At 43.1% G+C, this 21,741-nt stretch overlaps 1 protein-coding gene across 1 annotated transcript; it reads right to left on the bottom strand.

The window, feature by feature from the left end:
* Positions 1–488: 488 nt before the first annotated feature.
* Positions 489–21,145, bottom strand: ube2z (ubiquitin-conjugating enzyme E2Z). The gene is made up of 7 exons (XM_068336352.1): positions 20,258–21,145; positions 18,902–18,974; positions 13,038–13,225; positions 9,937–10,048; positions 3,877–3,989; positions 3,666–3,756; positions 489–2,658 (listed from the first exon to the last, which is right to left on the bottom strand). Exons 1-7 carry the CDS (start codon positions 20,722–20,724, stop codon positions 2,476–2,478), a joined length of 1,227 nt encoding a protein of 408 aa, XP_068192453.1. The 5' UTR covers positions 20,725–21,145; the 3' UTR covers positions 489–2,475.
* Positions 21,146–21,741: the final 596 nt, after the last annotated feature.

A 21,741-nucleotide genomic window follows, 5' to 3' on the forward strand; every position in this document is an offset into this window, starting at 1 on the left:
GGACGGATAGCGCAACTACAGCCACTACTTTTTAAAATCTATTTTAATATTTTTTATTATTTGCGCCTTATAATCCAGTGCGCCTTATTGTGCAGAAAACACTGTACTTAGGTGTGTGAATGCACATATATACACACCTGTTTAGTCTCAACTATCTTCTCTCCTTTTAGTTATGGGTTTGGCTGCATTGCTGAGAATAAGCCTACAGAAATGTGTAAAGCTGTGTTAAAACATGTGACAATTTAGCAAGTTTGCCAATTTAAAACGTCAACAAGGAAACCCGTCAATACTCGATGCCATGTTAAGCTAATATTCATTTTTCATATTTTCATGGATCTCGGCTTTAATTCAGTGCCAACATTGGTCCAGTGATGTTTTTCTGGATGTCTGGTGGGACAAACGTTGCTACTTTTATTTAGACACTGCAAGCCAACACCTGACGTCAGACATCACCGGCATTTTGACAAGAATGACAAATCACATCCGTTTACTTTAATGCCAAAATAAACACCTGCTACACAGAAATCAGTACAGGTTGGCAGGTCTGGATTTATTAAAACTGATCTCAATACAACACTCATATCCTGTACATTGTTACTGGTATCCTAGCATAATCCTTGCTTGTACTAGATGCAAAAAAAAAGGTCCCTTCTGAAAGTGTGCAAACTTGCATTGCAGAGTCAACCTGAAAACACTCTTCTCACATCTCCCTAGCAGCATGATGATCACTTGGTAAATTATGGTCCCATTTCTAAGTAAGATGATAATGTAGAGGTACATTACTACCGATCCATGTTAGTTCCACCATCTAGTATAACAAATATGCTAATTTCTTGCTTCAGTATGGGTTAAATGGTTTACCAACGGGTGATGTCATTGCGAAAGATCTACAGCCTGTCCTCTGACACCAAGGATTTTCACGAGAAGCACGTACGATAGAAAATAACGCAACAGATTTTTGATCGCCTCTGAATGCTGCAATGTCTGCCAATTTAAAACAGTTCTACAACTAAAATCGTTGTAAAGTTGGTAAAGAAATATTAAACTTGTGAGAAACTGGAAAAATATTCTACTGTCATCAACATGACTCATTTTTAGACAGAAAAAAACACGCAGATCCATATTGACAGGTGTTGGTTCTGGAAGCCACCCTATAGATATGATAACACAAGGTTTCAGGAGATGTCACATGATTGTTGTGTTTGACAAGCACGGGTGACTAATGGCACAATTCAACAGAGATAAAAATGAGAGGCTTCCCCTCCCTGGAGAGCCCTTCAAACTGATACCAGCTACCCCCCCCCCCCCCAGGTTCACACTGTCAGCAAGACCGGTCACTATGTGGAGCTGCAGAATCTGGTCACTGATGTCAGATTCCAGATTCATTTATAAATTGTTTGGAGACTGCATCTCTCAATCAAATAATGTATTGTTAAAGCAGCGACGTGGTTTCATTTGCCCTCTGCAGTGGCTGAACTGAAGGACTGGTGGGGCTGTTGTTCACGAGGGGCAACTTGCAGCCCCAACACTTCCGGGGTTCCGTTCGTTTGCCTCCAGTTGTCCCAAACCCAGACGGATCAGCCGACGCGTGGAAACATTTGGTTTTTGATGTTGAAGGGCCATCACAACAGCCTGCAACCTGGATAATAGCGAGGTTTACGACTAAACAATGCACTGTACACACCGCACGACAACAAGGAGCAGAACAGTTTGTATCAAGATGGATACGAATGACACAGACGAGTCTCTAACAACTTTCCCAGCAGGAAAACAGATTTGAATTATTTAAAACTGAAAACTCAGAATGCTTTGCACACACAGGAATCATTGTTTTCAGAATGGTGACTTGATGTTTGATGGGGTCCAGGTAGCAGACAGTCTTGATGGGTCGCGTCATGGCTTCGTCCTGGCCAGAGGAGACAAGGCACGTGACCTGCAAAGTTACTTTAGTCAAATCACCTTCCATCATAAGTTTTTTTCTCCTTGTGTGAATCAGTAAAGGATGGAGGATAATCTGGATCAGACCCTGCCTTGATAAACCACATCACCCACCACAGGTCCATCCAGCTCAGACAAGTTCTTTTTCAGGAGGACCAGAACTTGTCTCGTGTTTTAGACAGAGTGCATGTACAGTCAGAGCCATGAAAATAATTTTTCTATTCACAAACAACGATGGCTACTTAATGTCGACATCTGTCGGGTGTCTGGACATCCAACTGGAGCGTTAGAGCCAGACTGACATCAGAGGGGCTGCTTTGCTACTAAAGTAGCACAAAAAACACCCCTTCAGCCCAAAAGAGGAGCGTCCTTCCTTCTCCGGCGTCAATAGAGAGGTCACTCCCAAGCCCCCGACCCACCAAAAGCCTTACATGTGTTTGTTACATTCAAATCTGTGATTCTGTTCCTCCACCGCAAACTAAACAAAAGCCCTCCCCCCGTCCCGGCCTGGCGGCGAGCCCGGCTCGGCGGTGGGAGTCAGGGCTTGCAGCTGCCCTGGCTGTCGGGGTCCGTCCCGGAGGAGCTGGTGTCTGAGTCCGAGTCCGATCCGTTCTGCTTGTCCTCTGCCAGGTTCTTCTCCCGGATCCTCCTGTGGATGGAGCCGAGCCGAGCAAGCAGGCCCTGGTAGTCGAAACAACCACGCTTCTCTCCAAATGGGTCCTTGGTCACAAAGAGAGGGACAGAAGAAGAGGAACGAGCTGGTTTGTCACTGTGAACATAAGGACAGAATCACAGCCATCACACCGTTCACACCTGAATCCTGGGTTTCAGCGCTCTGCAGTGACAAAATGTCTGATTTTCAGTCTACATGCAGACTCTTTACCCATTTACCAAACGGATAAACTAAATAAACACCGTCTGAACTGTCAAGTATAAGCTCTGTTACTTCAATCTTCGTCATAATGTTGCTTTTATTTTATCGTACTTGAAGTACTCTAAACCAGTGACACACAGCCTTTTTTCTCCAATGATCAATTTAACGACAGTATTTTCACAGACCGGTGATATCACCATACAAAGCATAGAAACAGGTTTTTTTTCTAAATATAATAATAAACTTGAATCCAATTTGTACGAGAACGCTGCTAACTTTATTAGCAGCGTTCTCGTAACGTCACACCAACGTTTGCTTTTTGTTGGTTTTACTAACATGGGAGTTTTAGTTTAGCAGAGCGGCCCCTTTAAGAAGGTAGTCATGTGACCGTGGCAAGCATCTCCACAAGCATCAAGAGGGACTCAGACAGATGTGGAGGAGAGAATCCACTCATTTACAACTAAACATCGTTCAGAACCAACTGACCCACAGACCGACTGACCCACAGACCGACTGACCCACAGACCGACTGACCCACAGACCGACTGACCCACAGACCAGTCATCCACAAACGGATGGGCCCCATTCAACGTAGAGAACCCAACTTTAACAAAGTTCATCCTTTCAGAGGTAAAATAGACTTAAAAGGTTTACAAATGATGCGTCTTCATTGTATTCAGCTGTACAACTGTTTAAATGAGTGTTATTCTATGATCTGACAATCATCTGAACAACTGAATGTTGCTGCTGCTCAGAGATCGAGGCTGAATGCTGGAAAATGAACAACAATGAACTCGTGTCGTTTTCTTTTAGCTCAAAGCACACATGGGAAATGAAAGAACAATCCCTTCACCTGCATGTTCTGGCCCTGTAGATGCAGCCTCTCTTTGCAGACTCCCTCGTAGAAATCATAATATTCTAGGAAGGATTTTTCCATCACACTCCTAAAAAACACAAGTGGACACAGATCAGCTAATTAGTGGATGGAAAAGCATAAATAAAGAGGAGTCAGCCAATGAGAAGGAGAGAAATGAGAGCAGGGTGGACGGATGTGTTGGTCTCACCACAGAGCCTCAGGACAGGGGACTTTGCCCTCCAGCATGTCGCACACAGCCACCCTCAGGGTTTCATGGCGGATGCACTCGTTGTAGTTCTTACTGTCACCTGGGTGGCGCTCCTGAAACACACACACACACACACACACACACACACACACACATTGTTGAAGAGAAAATCTAATAAATGCTCTATGTAAAGAGTTCACGTCCACCTGAAATACACCGTCACTGGTTAATCAGCCCGGAGAACGTGGTGTGTGAGGTTACAGTCATGGATGGGGAGTGGAATGTTTTAGAAATTCTACTTTTATTATTTGGGGGTTTTTTTATGTTACAAATAGCTGAAACTTTTTTCTTTTCCAAATTCTTTCTCAGAACGCGTTCTGAACAGGAAGAGGCTGAACCCCGTCCTGACTGCCTTCCATGGTCCAGAGCGGTTTCTCATTTACTTGACGTCCAACACAGCATTTAGGTCAACGAACACAAGCTTCAGGAGCGTTTAATGTTTGGTTCAGTTTGTCAGTCATTATTTTAACTGCAGACATACCTTCAGCTACAGCTGCTCACTGATCACACATCTGTTTTGCTGCTGGATATATTACCAGGTGCGATTTGATTAAAAAAACATTTTAAAAAAACACATGAAAAAATAAGCAATCAACAGTTCCAATTCTTTTTGAGGTCAATGGTAGGCATTAACCTAAAAAAGAACAGCTGAACATTTATATTTAATACAAACTTAGAAGGACATGAAACATTTAATCTTCCTGTGGATGATGAAGATGATGAAGATGTTCTAATGAAGCTTCAAGATCAAGGATAAAGGCCCATCACACAAACACGGGAAGACCATTTAGCCTGATGCTACAGGTAAGATGAAGGACGGACTACCTGCCACTACCTGCCTGTTATTTAATATTTTTTAATTACTGACGCGCCCGTACTGAGCTGGGACGGGCTCCAGCAACCTCTGTGACCCACGAATGAAGCAGACCCTCCCTGGATTGTTCTCTCCTTTAAATAAGACTTTTTATGCTTGTGGAATCATTTCATTGCCTCCATCAATGACATCGTGTTTTTACTGCTGCTTGTTTGAGTCATAAAATGATTTCAAAGTTCTCTGAGTCAATAAGATTGTGTCGCGTCGGCAGATCTCAAATTGGTCATTTTATTTTCTGATGTTTGATGACACAAGTATTGATCTGTGCAATCAGTTCAACGGGTTTTAGTCCTGAGTCACACGTGTCAGGGCGTGACCTCAGAGCTTCATACCAGAACATTTACGAGATGTGTTTGATGAAAAACCGGTTCATTCAGAGGACTTCACCAACACTGTTTGTGTGTACTGGATGTATGTATGGATCTATTCGTGCAGAAAGAACTGGAAATAAATGAATAGTGACACCACTTTGGTGTCACTATTCATTGATAATAAAGTCTGTATGTCAAGGCTTTAAGTCATTAAGTCAAGGCTGTCCTGAACAGGAAGAAGCGGGCGTTCAGGAGCAAGAACGAGGAGGAGATGAGGAAGGCCCAGAAGGAAGTGAGACTCTGCTTGAGGGAGGCCAAGGAGGCGTACAGGAGGAAGCTGGAGAAGCAGCTGGGGCGCAACCGAGTGCGGGAGGTCTGGAATGGGATGAGAACCATCACCGGACACGGGAAAGGGCGCAGCACTGTGGAGGGGAATATTGAACGAGCGAATGAACTTAACAGCTTTTTCAATTGGTTCAGCTCCCCCACCACTCCCGGCTCCTCGTCCCAGGCCTCTCCTGGCCTACAGGCCTCTCCTGGCCCTACAGACCTCTCCTGGCCTACAGGCCTCTCCTGGCCCTACAGACCTCTCCTGGCCTACAGGCCTCTCCTGGCCTACAGACCTCTCCTGGCCTACAGACCTCTCCTGGCCTACAGACCTCTCCTGGCCTACAGACCGCTCCACTGATGCTCCCTCCTCCTGTGCTTCCTCTCCTTCCACCCCTGCCACTTCTCCCGAGCCCACTCCAAGAATTGCGAAGCTCAACGGCCCCACCTCAACCACTGGACTTCCAACCTCGCCACGACCTCCTGCTCCCACCACGACCGAGACCATCATCACTGCAGACCTGGTGACGACAACGCTGAGGAGGCTCCGTCCCTACAAGGCGGCTGGACCAGATAAGGTCTCCCCAAGACTCCTCCGAGCCTGTGCTTCGGAACTAGGGGACCCCCTGCAACAATTGTTCAACCTCAGTCTGCGGCTGGGGAGGGTCCCGTCACTGTGGAAGACCTCCTGCATTGTCCCTGTACCCAAGAAAGGACGCCCTAGTGAGCTCAACGACCACCGACCGGTCGCTCTTACCTCCCACGTAATGAAGACCCTAGAGCGACTGGTCCTGGAGCTCATGCGTCCACAGGTGCAGGGTGCTATGGACCCTCTCCAGTTCGCCTATCAGGCCAAGGTTGGGGTTGACGATGCTGTCTTGTACCTCCTCCACCGCACACTCTCCTACCTGGACGCCGGGGGCTGTGCCGTCAGAGTGCTCTTCTTCGACTTTTCGAGTGCCTTCAACACCATCCAGTCCCAGCTCCTGCAGGATAAACTGACCTCCATGGCTGTGGACCCCTACCTCGTGAGCTGGATTACGGACTACCTAACGGACAGACCCCAGTACGTCCGTATGGGGGACTGTTTGTCTTCTATGGTGACTAGCAGCACGGGGGCGCCACAGGGGACCGTTCTATCCCCCATTCTCTTCACCCTCTACACATCAGACTTCAAGCACAACTCGGATACATGCCACATACAGAAGTACTCCGATGACACCGCGATAGTGGCATGTATCCGGGAGGGTGATGAGGGGGGGTACAGGGCATTGGTGGCTGACTTCGTGGAGTGGTGCCAACAGAACCAGCTCCAGCTCAACGTCTCCAAGACAAAGGAGATGGTTCTGGATTTCCGGCGGGCACCTCCCTCTCCACAGCCGGTGATCATCAAAGGCAGTGAGGTGGAGGTGGTAGGAAACTATCAGTACCTGGGACTGCAGCTAGACAGCAGACTGGACTGGTCACTCAACTCCAACTGTGTGTACAAGAAGGGGCAGAGCAGGATGTACTTCCTAAGGAGGCTGGCCTCGTTCAACATCTGTCCTAAGCTCCTTCTCATGTTCTATCAGTCCGTAGTCTCCAGTGTGCTGTCATACGCCATTGTGTGTTGGGGTGGGGGGGCCAGGAAAAGAGATATGGACCGTCTGAACAGACTCATCCGCAGAGCGGGCTCAGTGGTCGGGCTGAGCCTGGACTCTGTGGAGACGCTTCTGGAGAGCAGGACCATGTCTAAAGTTAAGGCCATCATGAACAACACCAGGCACCCCCTACACACCACCTTCTCCCAGCAGAGAAGCACCTTCAGCGGCAGACTGCTGTCACACAGCGCCTCCACAGAGAGGCTGAGGTCCTCCTTCGTGCCCCGTGCCATCAGGGGGTACAATGACTCTCTCAGGAGGAGCGGGGGGGAGGTGGCGAGGTCAGCACGGGGTTGAATATGGATTTAATTTAATTTAATTTAAATTTAATTTTATACTGTTGTATATATATATATATATATATATATATAATTTATTTATTTTTTATACTGTTCTATATTTTAATTCAATTTTATACTGTTTAAATTTTATTTTATACTGTTTATATTTTAATACTGTAATATTTTTAAATTTTATACTGTTTACACTTTAGTTATAGTTTAGTCCTGTTAGTGCTGCATGTGTCTGTCTGTTAGTGTAATGTATGTCTTGTGGTATGTCCTGTGATGTCAATGTTTCCTTTTCTCCTGGTGTTTATCCAGTATTATTTGTTATGTAATGCCTGAGCAGTGGATATATGCAATTTCCTCCGGGATTAATAAAGTATCTATCTATCTATCTATCTATCTATCTATCTATCTATCTATCTATCTATCTATCTATCTATCTATCTATCTATCTATCTATCTATCTATCTATCTATCTATCTATCTATCTATCTATCTATCTATGTCACGCCATCTATATAAACAGTCAACAACTGACAGTAAAAAGCTTTATAACCTCATATTTGGCCTCACAGGATCAATGACGCAGCTGAATTTCAAGATCTGAGTGACGCAGCGCAATAAACGCACACACACACACACACACACACACACACACACACACACACACAAAGTGAGTCACCGTCAGGTTTACTTGACTCACGTTTCCAGTGCAGCTGACAGATATTTAGGTAAGCTAACATGAGAAAAAAATAGCTAAGGCAGCTAGCAGGCTAGTTTCTGCCCCCCACCCAAAGTACAGGTCAAATAGATACGAATATCAGTGATACACAGCTACACGTTGTGAACCCACACACACACACACTCTACCCAAGACAGGAGAGGTCATAGGTCATCTAGCATCGTGTCCAGACTGTAACCCTAACACAACACAATACGATCCCGTGTTGGGATCGTGGCCCCACAAGACCCAATCATGGGGTCCACAAATCAAAAACAATACACATAACTCAAACTGTTTCGTCTTGAATTGGGCCTTTATAAGAAGACTCCCTGTCTGATATGGCCGTGTTTCCTGACTGTTTGTCCATATTCTAGACCAGGGGTTGGAAACATGCGGCTCCCTTAGGCCTCGACAAAATGAGTAACGGTTATTTTAATTTAATACCATTTGTGTATTTTTTTTATCTTTGTGTACTTTGTTATTTTTAAGTTGGAGGTGATACTTGGAACATCAAATTTTTAAAAGTTTTTATCCACGTCTACAGCCCTCACCTCTACCTGCCTCTGCTTCTTGAGTGTGTGACCCCCCACGGTAAGCCAACCATGAAAAAATACCAAAAAAATAAGAAAAATGTAACGTTGAGAGACATTTACTAAACAAACACGCAGCATTTGCTGATGAACACCCAAATGAAGATGAGAGGAGGAGAGTGACACGGAGAGCTGAGCAGAGCAAAATAACTTTCAGGTGGATCAACTCTCCGAACTCGACTCCAGCTGCTAGTTTTGTGGCGGGTCAGGAGATCAGAGGGAGGAGGAAGACGTTTACAGACGGAGAATACATGAAAGAGTAGTTTAACAAATTTCAACAAATCTTTTCTCAGAATCCAAAAACAAAGAGGAAAGTGTGAAAATGAAATGCCTCTCTCTGCAAAGACCGTTGATGACAGGACCAACATCACCAGTGAGCAAACTGATGACCAGCTCTGCTCAAGCATGTTCAACTTCCTGTGATGAGTCAAGGGACGTAAACCATATTGAGCAGATGGCACTTTTGTGCAGATATATGAACTCTAATAGGCCGAAAAAGTGTTTGTCTGGAGTCCTGTCCATCTTTGGCCCAACAGACTTGTGCAACTAAGTTTTCTTGAGCATGAACTTCATAAAATCCAAACATGGCTTCCACCTCTGCTCCAGAAACAGAAGTCACATTAAAGAGGTGAGAACACCAGCACGTAATAGGCCATTGTTTTTCAGAAAAAACATTTATTTCAGACCTGATGTAGTTTTTATTTATATGTTCAGGTGCTTCGGTAGATTCCTGGTCGAGAACGAAACCCTAAGTGGATGAGAGCGAACCAATTTTTTGTGTACTTGTTTAAAGCTTCAGCTATAGGTTTTATTTATATTAAAATTGGCTCGTTCTATTTGAATTTTACATGAAGGGTCTAAAGTTACTGTGAATTTAGTAACTTCTAAAAGGACGGCATAGTTCACCATTATCGTATAGTCATTTTACATCAACCTTAATTATTTTGCCAAAATTAGCTTTAAATGATGTCATCCTCTCCTTTTAGTCATGGATTGTTTTCTGTTGAACTCCCTTAATCCCAGTCAGAATAACAACATGTCACTGATGAGACATTTAAATGTATTCAAGGTCACCAAGTCGAGAAAAATCAAAACAATCTTCAAACTTAGTGATACATTTGGGGGAATATGAAGTTAATCACACACTCCTCCACACACACTCCTACACACACACACACACACACACACACACACACACACACACACACACTCCTACACACACACATACACACACACACACACAGTACCTGTTCAAAGCCAGGTTCGTTGTGATAGGGGTTTTCTGTCATCAGAGACTGGATGGAGATGAGCACAGAGGAGATGCTCTGCGCTGGACTCCAGGCTGGACCGGTCCACGTCCTGGAAGACACAAACACACTGTAACAAAACCAGTTTGAAAAGAAACGCTCTTTGATTCCAACACATTACTGGACTGAGTAATCCATCTGTGATGACGTGACTCAGGATTAGCACGCTCACACCGTACAGTCTGATTAACCTGAACCTTCAACAAAGCTTTTCTCTCCCCCTTCCACTCGACATGTAGGAGATTCTGTCCATAATCTAGATTTTACCTTAAATAATACAGCCATGACTCCAATAATAACGGAACATTATTACAGTATTTTCCGCACTATAAGGCGCACTGGAGTATAAGGTGCACCCTCAGTAATTTTTTGTTTTATAATCTATTTCATATATAAGGCGCACTGGATTATAAGGCGCACACAATAAAAAATGAATAAAAATTATTTGATAAACTGCAGCGGCTGTAGTTGCGCAATCCGTCCACTAGATAGAGCCGCGCTGCTCAGTCATGATTGCATTCATGACTTCCTGACTACCTCTGAATGGCCCCTATTGTTATGTTAATAATCCATTCTGAGCCTCATCAAGGAAACCTGATCACTTGATCACTTTGCCATCTTAGAAAGAAGTCAACACGCACATTAAAAAACCTGACATTAAGAACTGGTTAAATTCATTACGAGTGCAGTCAGTGCCAACAGAGCGGATTATTTCCTGATCTGAAGTTCGAAGCAGATATTTAAGCTCAGACGTTCGTCTTCGTTTATTAATTAAATATTGTTTCGATTGATCGGTAGTCCAGTCGGAGGTGAGGTGCAGCTATTTGCTGCTGTGTGTCCTAAACAATTTTTAACTAGTTTTTAATGTCAGGCTGCTAATTTACTGTCAAACGTGACGCTGTTTTACTCCTAGAACTGACTTTAACGTCGGTGTCTCACCGCCGTGAATCTCACCGCACGTCGCTGCAGACAGAATACACAAGCCTGAATGCGCCCCTTCGCCCCCCCCCCCCAGATCTATCAACTACATTTGTAAATCAATGCAGCACACCCGTTGGCACCTTTGTCTAGCAGTGACTCTGCTCTTTATATTTCAGAAAAGGCTGGAAGTTCATCTTTGAGGGTCTTTCATTCACCTTTATGCCAGTTTCTCCGTGTGTTTCCACAGACTAATAGAATGGACCGTCACTAGATTCCAGATTCCATCACAATGGCATTTTTAGACCAATTCAGTTTAAAGTGGGTTATTTCTGACGCCAAATAGTTAGAAATACTGAGATCAGTCAGTCAGTCAGACCTTATTCATAGAATTGTTGAAAGTTCCTCATGTTTTGCTACGTAACCACCGGTGCTCCTACAGTCTGCTCTACCGTCTGAGAGCAGCTCAGTCAGAGCCGGGACTTCGGTGACGCCCCTTGACTATCGTTGTTAGGGGGCGTGGGCCCGAGTGCCTTGTGAGGGGGCTCCTCTGGTGGCGGAGTGCGGCATGACTGGCGGCCAGACTGCTGGCTTTTTTTCAGCGATCATGTTTTTAACCAATATTAATATGAATATTAATCCATATATAAAACGCACTGGATTATAAAGCGCACTATGGGATTATGAGAACATCTGAGGCCTTATAGTGCGGAAAATACGGTACATGTCCTAATTCTTTTTTGGTTTATTGTTATTATACTGAAATCAGTAACAGACGGTATCCCAAGCAGTACATCACCTACATAGATGTTTTTCATAGACATGTTTATTTTGAATTTTATGCCATCAAATTCCACAAGAGGATACCAGGTAACAGTAGAGAATGTTTTTCTACAGAACAAGGAAGCAACAAAAACTACTGAAGAACACCAATAGCAAACCAAGATTGGTCTGTAATTTGATTTAACCCTTTGGACTCAGTTCACACAAGCATCAGGTTGGTGGAGAGGAGAGAGTTAACTTTAGGGTAATTCATGTATCCTTTGTAAGGTGTGTGGCATGGTGACCTCTGACACCTACGTAAAATTGATGAGCTTGGACCTGATCTGAACCCGGCTCTGGACCAATGATTTGCTGTCCTAGGGAAGATAGTGAAGCACCTGGTGGATCACTAATAACCTCAGAGCATCACTGGTGACATGAACACGAGGAAGGAGGACTTCAGTGGGGTCAAGAATCTAAAGTGTGTCGTAAAATGTCTCAACCAGTCAAGGTAACACAATGGTTAATGTATGTTTATACAATCAATAGAAAAATATCACATTAATATAGCATTCCCTTTTCCAAAATTTTCTATAATCAGTTTCTTCTCAACACTGTTTTTTTAAAATCTGATCTAACACTCAGGACGTTGTACCCAACGTAACAGGCCATTCATAGGGTAAAAACAGGATAGAAGTTATCAGTTATCAGAACTCAATTGTTTTATTTTACGTTAAAAGGATTTTTTTTTTAAAACACTTTGCATTCTGTTTTTATTTATATATATAAAAAAACTGGTCCAACTTTTTTGGGATTGATGTCTCATGTTAGGGATGTGCAAATATCATTAACAGCTAATTGACACTCCCTCTACACAGGAAAACATTATAAAAGTACTTCATTAGTTTGCAGAGAACAGAATTCAAACACTGAAATACTGCCCACACACTTCAGATATATCTCTGCTCAACTGTGTTTTTTTGTTGTCTGACACCTGACCGCTTCAACTATGCAAAGGCTTGACATTGGTTAATGAAATTTAATCCACTACCCACCAGCTGGGCAGGAGTATTTGGGTTAGTCAGTCAGTTTGGGCCTTAAATCAAATGAACTGGACTTGTTGCTTCAGCTCAGAACGGAAGAAGTCAAACATATTCAAGGAACTTTCTACAAGTCCGGTTGATTTGATTTAATGCCTTTGGACAACTACGACTTGGATGAATGAAAACCTTGACAGTCTCTCAGCACTCCTCCCTCCCAATTTAAAACATAATGTCTGCTCAGCCACCTGAGGCTGTAACACTTGTAGACCTTGTAGGATTTTGTAGGACCACCAGTAATTCCAAAAGAAGACAACTCACCCAAGGATGCTGAGGCAGACCTTGCCATTACGGTAGAAGTTGGGGTTGAATCGAACGTTGTTGTGACCTGTGGTGATGAGCTTGACACGTGGTGGGTGGATGGGGTAGTCTGGGGGGCAGCGGAACAGGAAGAGGAAGAAGCCACCCTCGTACGGTGTGTCGAATGGCCCAGTGATCAAGGCGTGGATCTGAGCAGGAGGGACAGAGACGCAGGCAGACAACTTAAACTAATGGAAGTAGGGTGGGCAGAAGTTGGACATCATGAGGGACGCTGGGAATGCACATCACCTCACCATCATCAGGGTTACCCAAACTTGTCATCTTCATTGACACATTACAAACGTGACTCTAAACACACTGAACTCTAGTTAGGCTATTTTTATCACATTGATCGGACTATTCCAGCTAATCTTTTTGACAATAATGCGAGTCATCTGAAGATAATACCAACAAAAATTTTAAAAATGTAAACTACAGTTCTCAGTATATAACATATCCTCCATTCTGTTGTTGAGCATTGAGCCGTGTCACTGATAAACCCGTCAGAGAGGATTTTATCTGTTCCAGTTGGGCATCAATTCAACTCTGACTGACTGTCTGCTATGAAAGTGTGACTGGGTATAGTCAGTCTATATACACACAGTAGTAATCCCTCGCGCATTAACACGCACAGCTTCACCTCGTCGCAGATTTTTATTACGTAGTCACGTGATACCATACATGAATTCTATTGGCTGACGGCATCCTGAAGTGTGCTACGCGAGTCTCGGACTTCTGTGAGACGCAAAAGTGCTTTTAACAGTCTATCAGAGTGTTTTCAAGGTAATACAGATAGAAGGTGGGTTAGTATAAGTATGGGGAGGGGTCAGAAACGTTTAAAGTACCGTAAATAATAAAATAGTTTGTTGCTATATCGCAGAATTTAGTTTTTGCGGATGGTTGAAAGTAAAAATGCATTAACCACGAGTGACGAGGGATTACTGTATACGTATACCAGGTACAAATACACACACACATATGGCTCCTACGAATGATCAGTATGCACAGTACATACTGTATTACATATACATACAATACATACCTCTGTGTGTGTGTGTGTGTGTGTGTGTGTGTGTGTGTGTGCGTGCGTGCGTGTGTGTCAGAAAGAGTGATAAAACAACAAATCCAGTCGTCTAAAGTAAACAACAAGCTGACCGGAAGCTGACACTGATGACTGCAGAGACACAAAAATGAGGGAGAGGTTCAGGCGTCACATTTTAACATTTCCCTACAGCAAATAGGGGAAGGTGTGCGAGTCTGCACACACGTCAAATGGCTCCCATAAGGCCTCATCTATTCCAAACCACAGGTTGTTTACAGTAGATACTTAAAAACATCAATGAGTCCATGTACCTCTTTATTCTTGCAGAATCAGTGGAATTGGTGGTGTTAAGATATTTAATCAAATGTATAACTAATCTAAATGTAGTGTTAAAATATTTATTTAATCACATGATCAATCTGGTTGAATAATTGTGAATTTGCACAGACACATGCTTGTTCACTCATGTAATCATTGTAGACACATAACTGTGCTTTGAGAGTCCATCCACTGGTAACGTAACATTAGAGTGAGGTCACTTACATTTATTATGCTGTGTGTGTTCAAGGCTATGACATCATATTTCTCCTGCCTTCATCAGACCTACTTAAGCCAATTACCCAGCATAAAGGAGTCAACACACCCAGGGGAGAACTAACGCTGGCCCAGAGACAGATAGTGATGGTATGCCAAGGTCTCACTTATCAAACACAGAAACAGGTCCTGTGGAAAAGGTTGACTCCCTAAGAACTATAAATTCTATACATGGACCGTTCCCAGGGGTCTTTGTTGGTCAGACACACATTGGGGAAGCTCCTGAAACCCTGAGTTCTGCTTTATAACCCTGAGAATTTCTGGAGGCAAAAGAAGCCACAACTTTAAGTCCTTTTACTGATGTAAACACATAATTTTAAATATACACCTCCCTTAGAGGAATTACGGCTGCAGAGTCACAACTGTGGTCTTGGAGACGATTCATTTAGTAGATTTTTCTCCCACTCTAGCAGATGACAGCTCACACTGAGGAACTGCTCAAGATGTAGAATCCATATGAAGTTAAAAACATTAATTTTGGGAAAAATATGAATCATACAGAATTAGTTGAATGATGCTTGAAGCACTGAATGCATGAATGTATGGAATGAGGGTTGCAGCTGACAGTATGAAGGATTAGTGACTCATTGGAAAAATATGTGTGGAACTTTTCCCACAACAATAAATAAGGAATTATTTAAAAAAAACATGAATAGATGTGATGAATATTAAGTATAAATATAAACTTTCCATAAAGTAGGTGGAAATGTTTAGAGCCAAACTCAGGCAATAAAAACAAAGAACACGTGTTTGTGATCACACCTACTAATGATGATGGAGAATCTTTTCTCAAAGTAAGGATCTCCTGGGTGGAAGAACGTGTGTGTGGGAAAGTCATAAAATCATAAAGTCACAATATCATGGCTACAATAAACACACACAGGACAACAACACATGAGCAGTCAGGCTTCAGGGCCTGTCGATAGCAGATATAAATATCCCTCCTGCGTTATCCAATCACAAATGGCCAGCTCAGGACAGTTCGCACCTGCAATATAATACGTCTCCATGTCTGACTCAGATGACTACATGTGATCTGATCTCATTTACCATTCAAAACCCAAATGAGTATGTACATTATGTACATCAGAAAGAGGTGGAGCACATTCCCAAATTTACAAAAAGTCCATATAATTCAGAATGAGTTATTTTCGTTAAGAAACTTCTCTCTGAACTGAACTAACAAAACAGATCCTTGGCTTACGTAACAGTAACACAAACACGTCCATACAACCACACACAGATTAACTTGTTGAACAAAGAACTCCGCTATGTTTACTGTAACCATTTTTCATCTTTCATAAATTTAATGAAAATGATTGATTTGATAAAACAGAATTCAAACACAAAAACTTGGAAGGAATTGATGGACTTCACAGTAGAAAGGCTGGTACACAGACACTGCAACAAAAAGGTCTAACTAGGAAAGACACAATCTCACATGTTGACTTTAATATATTAATTTCATTAGTGCAATTTATGGGTATTTTTTAGATTTCCTTTATTTTTCTTGGGTGTAGGAACAGGTGTGTGTGATGTCTTGACTGTGGAAGTAATTCTCTGTACAGATTAACTCAATGCAACACTTTGGTTTTTGCTCCAACTTTTGAGTTGAAATGAACGATCCAAGACTGTCTACGCACACAAGGTTTATTTGCAGTACATCCACCGAGCATCACATGACCTCAGTGTGCCAGAACCACATGAAACTTGGTGGGAGAAAGGGTTTGGATCAGAACAGGCCCAGTTACAATTTGGTTCAGATCTGGAAGAACCAACTAGGAGTTCTTCCTTAAACCAACACATTTCGGAGTTGATATCAATGTGCTGCTGCAATTAGACACAGATCCAAAAGAAACCTGAATCCATCTGATTTAAAAGGCTGAGTGTGTTAAATATGCACCTCCACGCCATCACACTTGTGTATTTAACCTCAGTGACCTCTTCAAATGGCTACACACATTACCTACTCAGGTCACAAAAAGGTCCTCTTAGAAAAGTGTTAAAAAAAAATGTAATACAGAATTATTTTTTTCTTTCAATGCATCAGATCTTTTCCATTACTTCAAACCTATCCATTGATGTAAAGTTGAAAGTAAATTACTGGCAAAATTTCCTGTATTTAGCCATTTAACTGACTGATTTATTGGGAAAGACATAAAAACAACAAAAATGTCACTTTTGGGCCCAAACAGTTCCCAAGGGTTAATGGTTGTTGCTCTTGACTCCCCTCCTCTTTCAGCTGACCTACTGTGCCTGTGTCTTGTTGTGCAGTCTAACAAACAATAAAATTGAAATTCTCTTTGGAAATCATGGACACCCACCATAGGATGGGGATGTACTAGTACACATGACCTGCACAATAGTGAAAGCCTCTTTAGCGCTAAACAATAGATAAATAACATTTTTGAAGCAACATATGCTGCCAAGTACATGACATCTTTTTCAGGAAATGCATTGTTTATTTCAGCAGAAATGCATTAAAAATACATACTTATTTCAACAGCGTGGCTCCATCATACAACAGTCTATGAGAGCTAAAACTGATCTGCTTGCAGTCTAAACTTGTCCCCCACTAAAATGTTTGGAACATTATAAAATGTAAAATACAACAAAGGAGACGCTGAACTGTAGAACAGCTGAAATCTATGATCAGGCAAGAGTGGGAATCAAGTGAAAAGAAGATGTGAGCAACACAAAGGTAAACACGAACCTGTCCCAACTTAGTCTGAAATGTGTTGCTGCTAGCCAACTGAAGCTATCACCTGTCCTACCTGCAGCATCACTGTCAGGAAAACAAACTCCGGCTAACATGTCAGTCAACAGTCACACTGATTGTTACAGACATGTTGATCTATGAAAACAGACACAGCCATCCTGGAACGCATTAACTGTGAGTAACGAGGGACGACTACAGTGGTACCTCTACTAACAAATGTAGAGTATAACTTTATTTATGTCTCTACATACGAAATTTTCTGCTTACGAAAAGCCTCAACAGGAAAATATTGCCACTAGTTACGAAAGAAATTTCAACTTACGAAAGGTAAAAATACAGTATGGGCTGATACTCGCAGCTCCCACAGGTTCCTGAACGCAACATTCTTATAGCTGCTCTGCCATTGGCTATTACCTAGCATCCTCCTGGCATCCCATTGGCTAAGAGGAACCTCTGTGTGGAGCTAGATAGGTGTCTATGCAGCGTCCTCCTCATTCACCCCTCGGCCCATGAGGTGCTCTGATAGTTTTACATAAATATATTAACTTTTAGAGTATTCACTATGGATCCCAAGAAAGTGACGGAGAAAAGAGGAAAAGACGAAGAAAAGAGTTTTTTTGTCCGTACAAAGAGATGATACAAAAACATGTAAAAGGGTTGATCTCTCCAAAGAATATGGCCGTAATACATCTACAATCACCACGTTATTAAAACAAAAGGAAGTTTAAGGAGTTTAAGGCATCGCATGTGTGGTTGGAGAAGGTCAGGAGGAGGACTGGAATTCACTCTGTTGTTCATGGTGGGGCAAGAGGGCATGAACCAAAGAGGGCAAAAAACAATGAGGACAGCAGTTAAAAGGTAAATAACCATCATTTTTATTCTTTGTTTTTTACATTATGCACAACTCTCATTTATTGTGTAATAATGTAATTGTAACATGTATTTGTTACATGTTTTGATGCATTTTTATGCTTTATAAAACATTTATGTCTGAATTTTGGGGGGGCTTGGAACAGATTAGGGCATTTGCATGGAAAACGCGTCTCTACTTACATAATTTTCTACATACGAAATATCTTCCAGAACCAATTAATTTGTTAAGTAGAGGTACCACTGTATATAACTCTAAACGCTACAGATAGGATCAGCTGACTTGATTCCAAGGATGGATTGAAATGATTCCAGACCCTGTGCCTTTTACCATTTAAATTTGCTCACATTTTAGCCAGAATGCAAAAAAACAAAACTATTACCTCTCCTCACACGGCCTCAGAATGTGCCACCATCACACCCCCTAAATCACGCAGACACTGGGACAACATACAAAACTCCACAAAGAACAGGACTCAAACCAGGAACCATTTTGATGTGAGGCGACAGCGTTACCCACGGCGCCACCGTTCCACCCAATGAGGTACTAAGTGAAAAGTGTAAAAGAGTCAGGGTGCCAACCAGGGGATCGGATTTTACCTTGGTCATGTCTTGAGGATCTGGCACAACAAACATTCCTGGTGGAGGTTCCTTGTAGATGGACATGATATCCCTGAAGAGTCAGACAGGAAGCAGCAAGGAGACAAATTAGAAAATAGAATATAGAATCTGATAAAAATTTAACAATAAGCAACTTTCATGGAGTTTCTTTGAAAATTGGTTACCTGCATGTTTCCAAACATGTTGGAACACAACCTAAAATGTATAAAAACACTGAAGCCCCACATTTAGCTGATAATAACACACATACAACATTTAAATGTTGAAACCAAAAACACCTTTGTTTATGGAGATTATATAAGCATTTATAATTTAATATCACCAAAACACTAAAAATGTTGGTAGGAGTTTTTGGGTAGTGAGGGCAAGAACCTGCCATTTTGGAATGTTTCCCATTATTTCCCAACAGATTTAATCATTTAATCCAAACAGGAGTTGAGGGTCTCCTTTGTCACACGTTGTTCCTCATAACACTCAAATATTTTCAGTGTGTAATAAGTCAGGACTGCAGACACGTTAGTGTGTATTTGACTACAGAACCTCAACGTTGAAATATGTGCAGGAAAGAATAGTTTGGCTTTCTGTTGCTGAACTATTCAGTCATGCGCTTCATAAACTTTCTAACTAAGCATAAGCAAAGTTCCCATCAGATGGTGGGCCTTTGGCACCGTTGCAGTATTTTCCACACTATAAGGTGTGCTGGACTATAAGGTGCGCTGGACTATAAGGTGCATCTGATTATAAGTAGCATTTTCAATGAATGGCCTTTTTCAAAACTTTTTTCACAAATAAGGCGCACTGGATTATAAGGCACACTGTCGGTTTTTGAGAAAATTAAAGGCTTTTAGATGCGCCTTATGGTGCCGAAAACTAGTCCATTTGTCACTTTAGGTGCCGTAACCTTTACACACACACACACACACACACACACACACACAAATAACAATTAGCAACCAAGACTCAGTAAAGTCTCGACTCTTGGAACTGTTCCCGAGGTTTAAATCTTTGTGGCTTTCATTTTCGCTTTGACATTGGGGGGGGGGGGCTTACACACAGCGACCAGAGTGACAACAAAGTGTTAAACTGTTTATAGTATTTTCTGCACTATATGGCGCACTGGATTATAAGGCGCACCTTCAACGAATGGCCTATTTCCAAACTTTATACGTAAGGTGCACTGGGCCATAAGGCGCACTTTCAATGAACGACATATCTTAAAACTTACGTATTTCATATATAAGGCGCATTGTCGGTTTTTGAAAACAAAACAAAACGTAAGGCTCTGGGTGAGCCTTATAGTGCGGAAAATCCTGTGGTCGAAGACAGGACGGTTACCTCTTTATTCTCAGGATGCACTGCTGGGAGGACCTCTCGTTGTCCCAGTCCGTGCTGAGGGTCGGGTCCCAGGACGTGGCGTGGATCTGGGGTACGAGGCCCGACCCGGCCACCCCGCCGACCCCGAGCCCCACGCCCGAGAGCGGTGAGGAGTTGTGCACGGTGGGAGGCACGGCCACGACGGGCGGCGACGAGCCGGGGGTGGCCGTGTTCCCGAACCCGGCCGAGGCGGCGCTGACAGCCGTCATGGGGGCCAGTAGAGCGGTGAGGCCGGTCTGCGCGGCCGCGGCGGCGGCAGCGGCGGCACCGGAGGCCGGGTTAGCGCCGAACTGCGCAGCGCTGGTAGCAGAGTGTCCCCCCGGCAGAGAGTTGGTCAGAGACGGCAGGAAGGAAACCCCGTTGCCCTGTCCGGAGCCGCCGACAGGATGGGCATCGCCGCTGGACTCCTCTTCGAAGCTGTCCGCCATACTTCAGCAGAAGGTAACGTGACGCTACAGGAACTAATTTATGGCAGCAGCGAGCTGGAAGCAGCATTGACAGCCGCGACCTGGAGCGAAACTCTGCGGGATTAGAGCGCAGAGCAACGGGGGAGAGTCGAGCTCACAGGCGAGGCCCCGAAACAACGACTTTTATTCATCGCTACGAGCTAACCTCACTTCTCCTCAGCCTTCGGTTCTCCAGGCCTCCAAAAAGTAGGAAACCTTCCTCTAAATCAGCTCCTCCACCTGCCCCGGGAACCTCTGGTGGTCTAGTAGTCCAACGGGAAGCGGTTGGTAGTTCTAAAACCCTGGTGTGACAAGAAACGCTTTCAAGTCGTCCACTTTCACGCTCCTGTGTTCACGCAACGCAACTACAGAGTCGCGCTTCTCACCGTCCCTCACACTGTAAAGTTAAAAGCATGGACATCCGTGAGGAATTTCAAAATAAAAGTTCTCTTGAGGATGTTCTTTCATGAAAACGAAACCAAAAACATGATATTTTCTAATGTTCAGGAACAGAATCGATTATTCAAAAATAATAGTAACCGGATAAATACATTTTTTTTGTTCTTGAAAAAAAAATCCGACCTCATGGTTCTCAACGCGTGATGACAGTGGAGAGAAGTTGAGGCACATCACCAGCAGTCAAACATGGTCTCCCAATCTCGATATATTCGTAACAGGTAAACACTGCAGTCTGTTAATCTTTAAAAAATGTTTGATTTAAACATTAATTCATTGGCTGCAGCCTTTTCAGAACAGAGTTCCTCGAGTTCTGCTCTGAAGCTCTGAAGCTTTGAAGCTTTGTTGCCTCATCAGCTGCCCTAACTTCTCCCTCTGATTCTCCATCTTCTGTTCCGTAAATAGATCAGTGTAGTTGTTCTGTTTACTGTACAAACATAGCTACTGTATGAAAACTAATTGCCTTAATTGCCAATTATATTTACAAGGAATGCAATTAACCAGTTCAGAAACTATATTTTTATGTTCTAACCAGTTCATGTA

The sequence above is a fragment of the Antennarius striatus genome, chromosome 16, assembly GCF_040054535.1.
Source record: "Antennarius striatus isolate MH-2024 chromosome 16, ASM4005453v1, whole genome shotgun sequence".
Lineage (NCBI taxonomy): Eukaryota > Metazoa > Chordata > Actinopteri > Lophiiformes > Antennariidae > Antennarius > Antennarius striatus.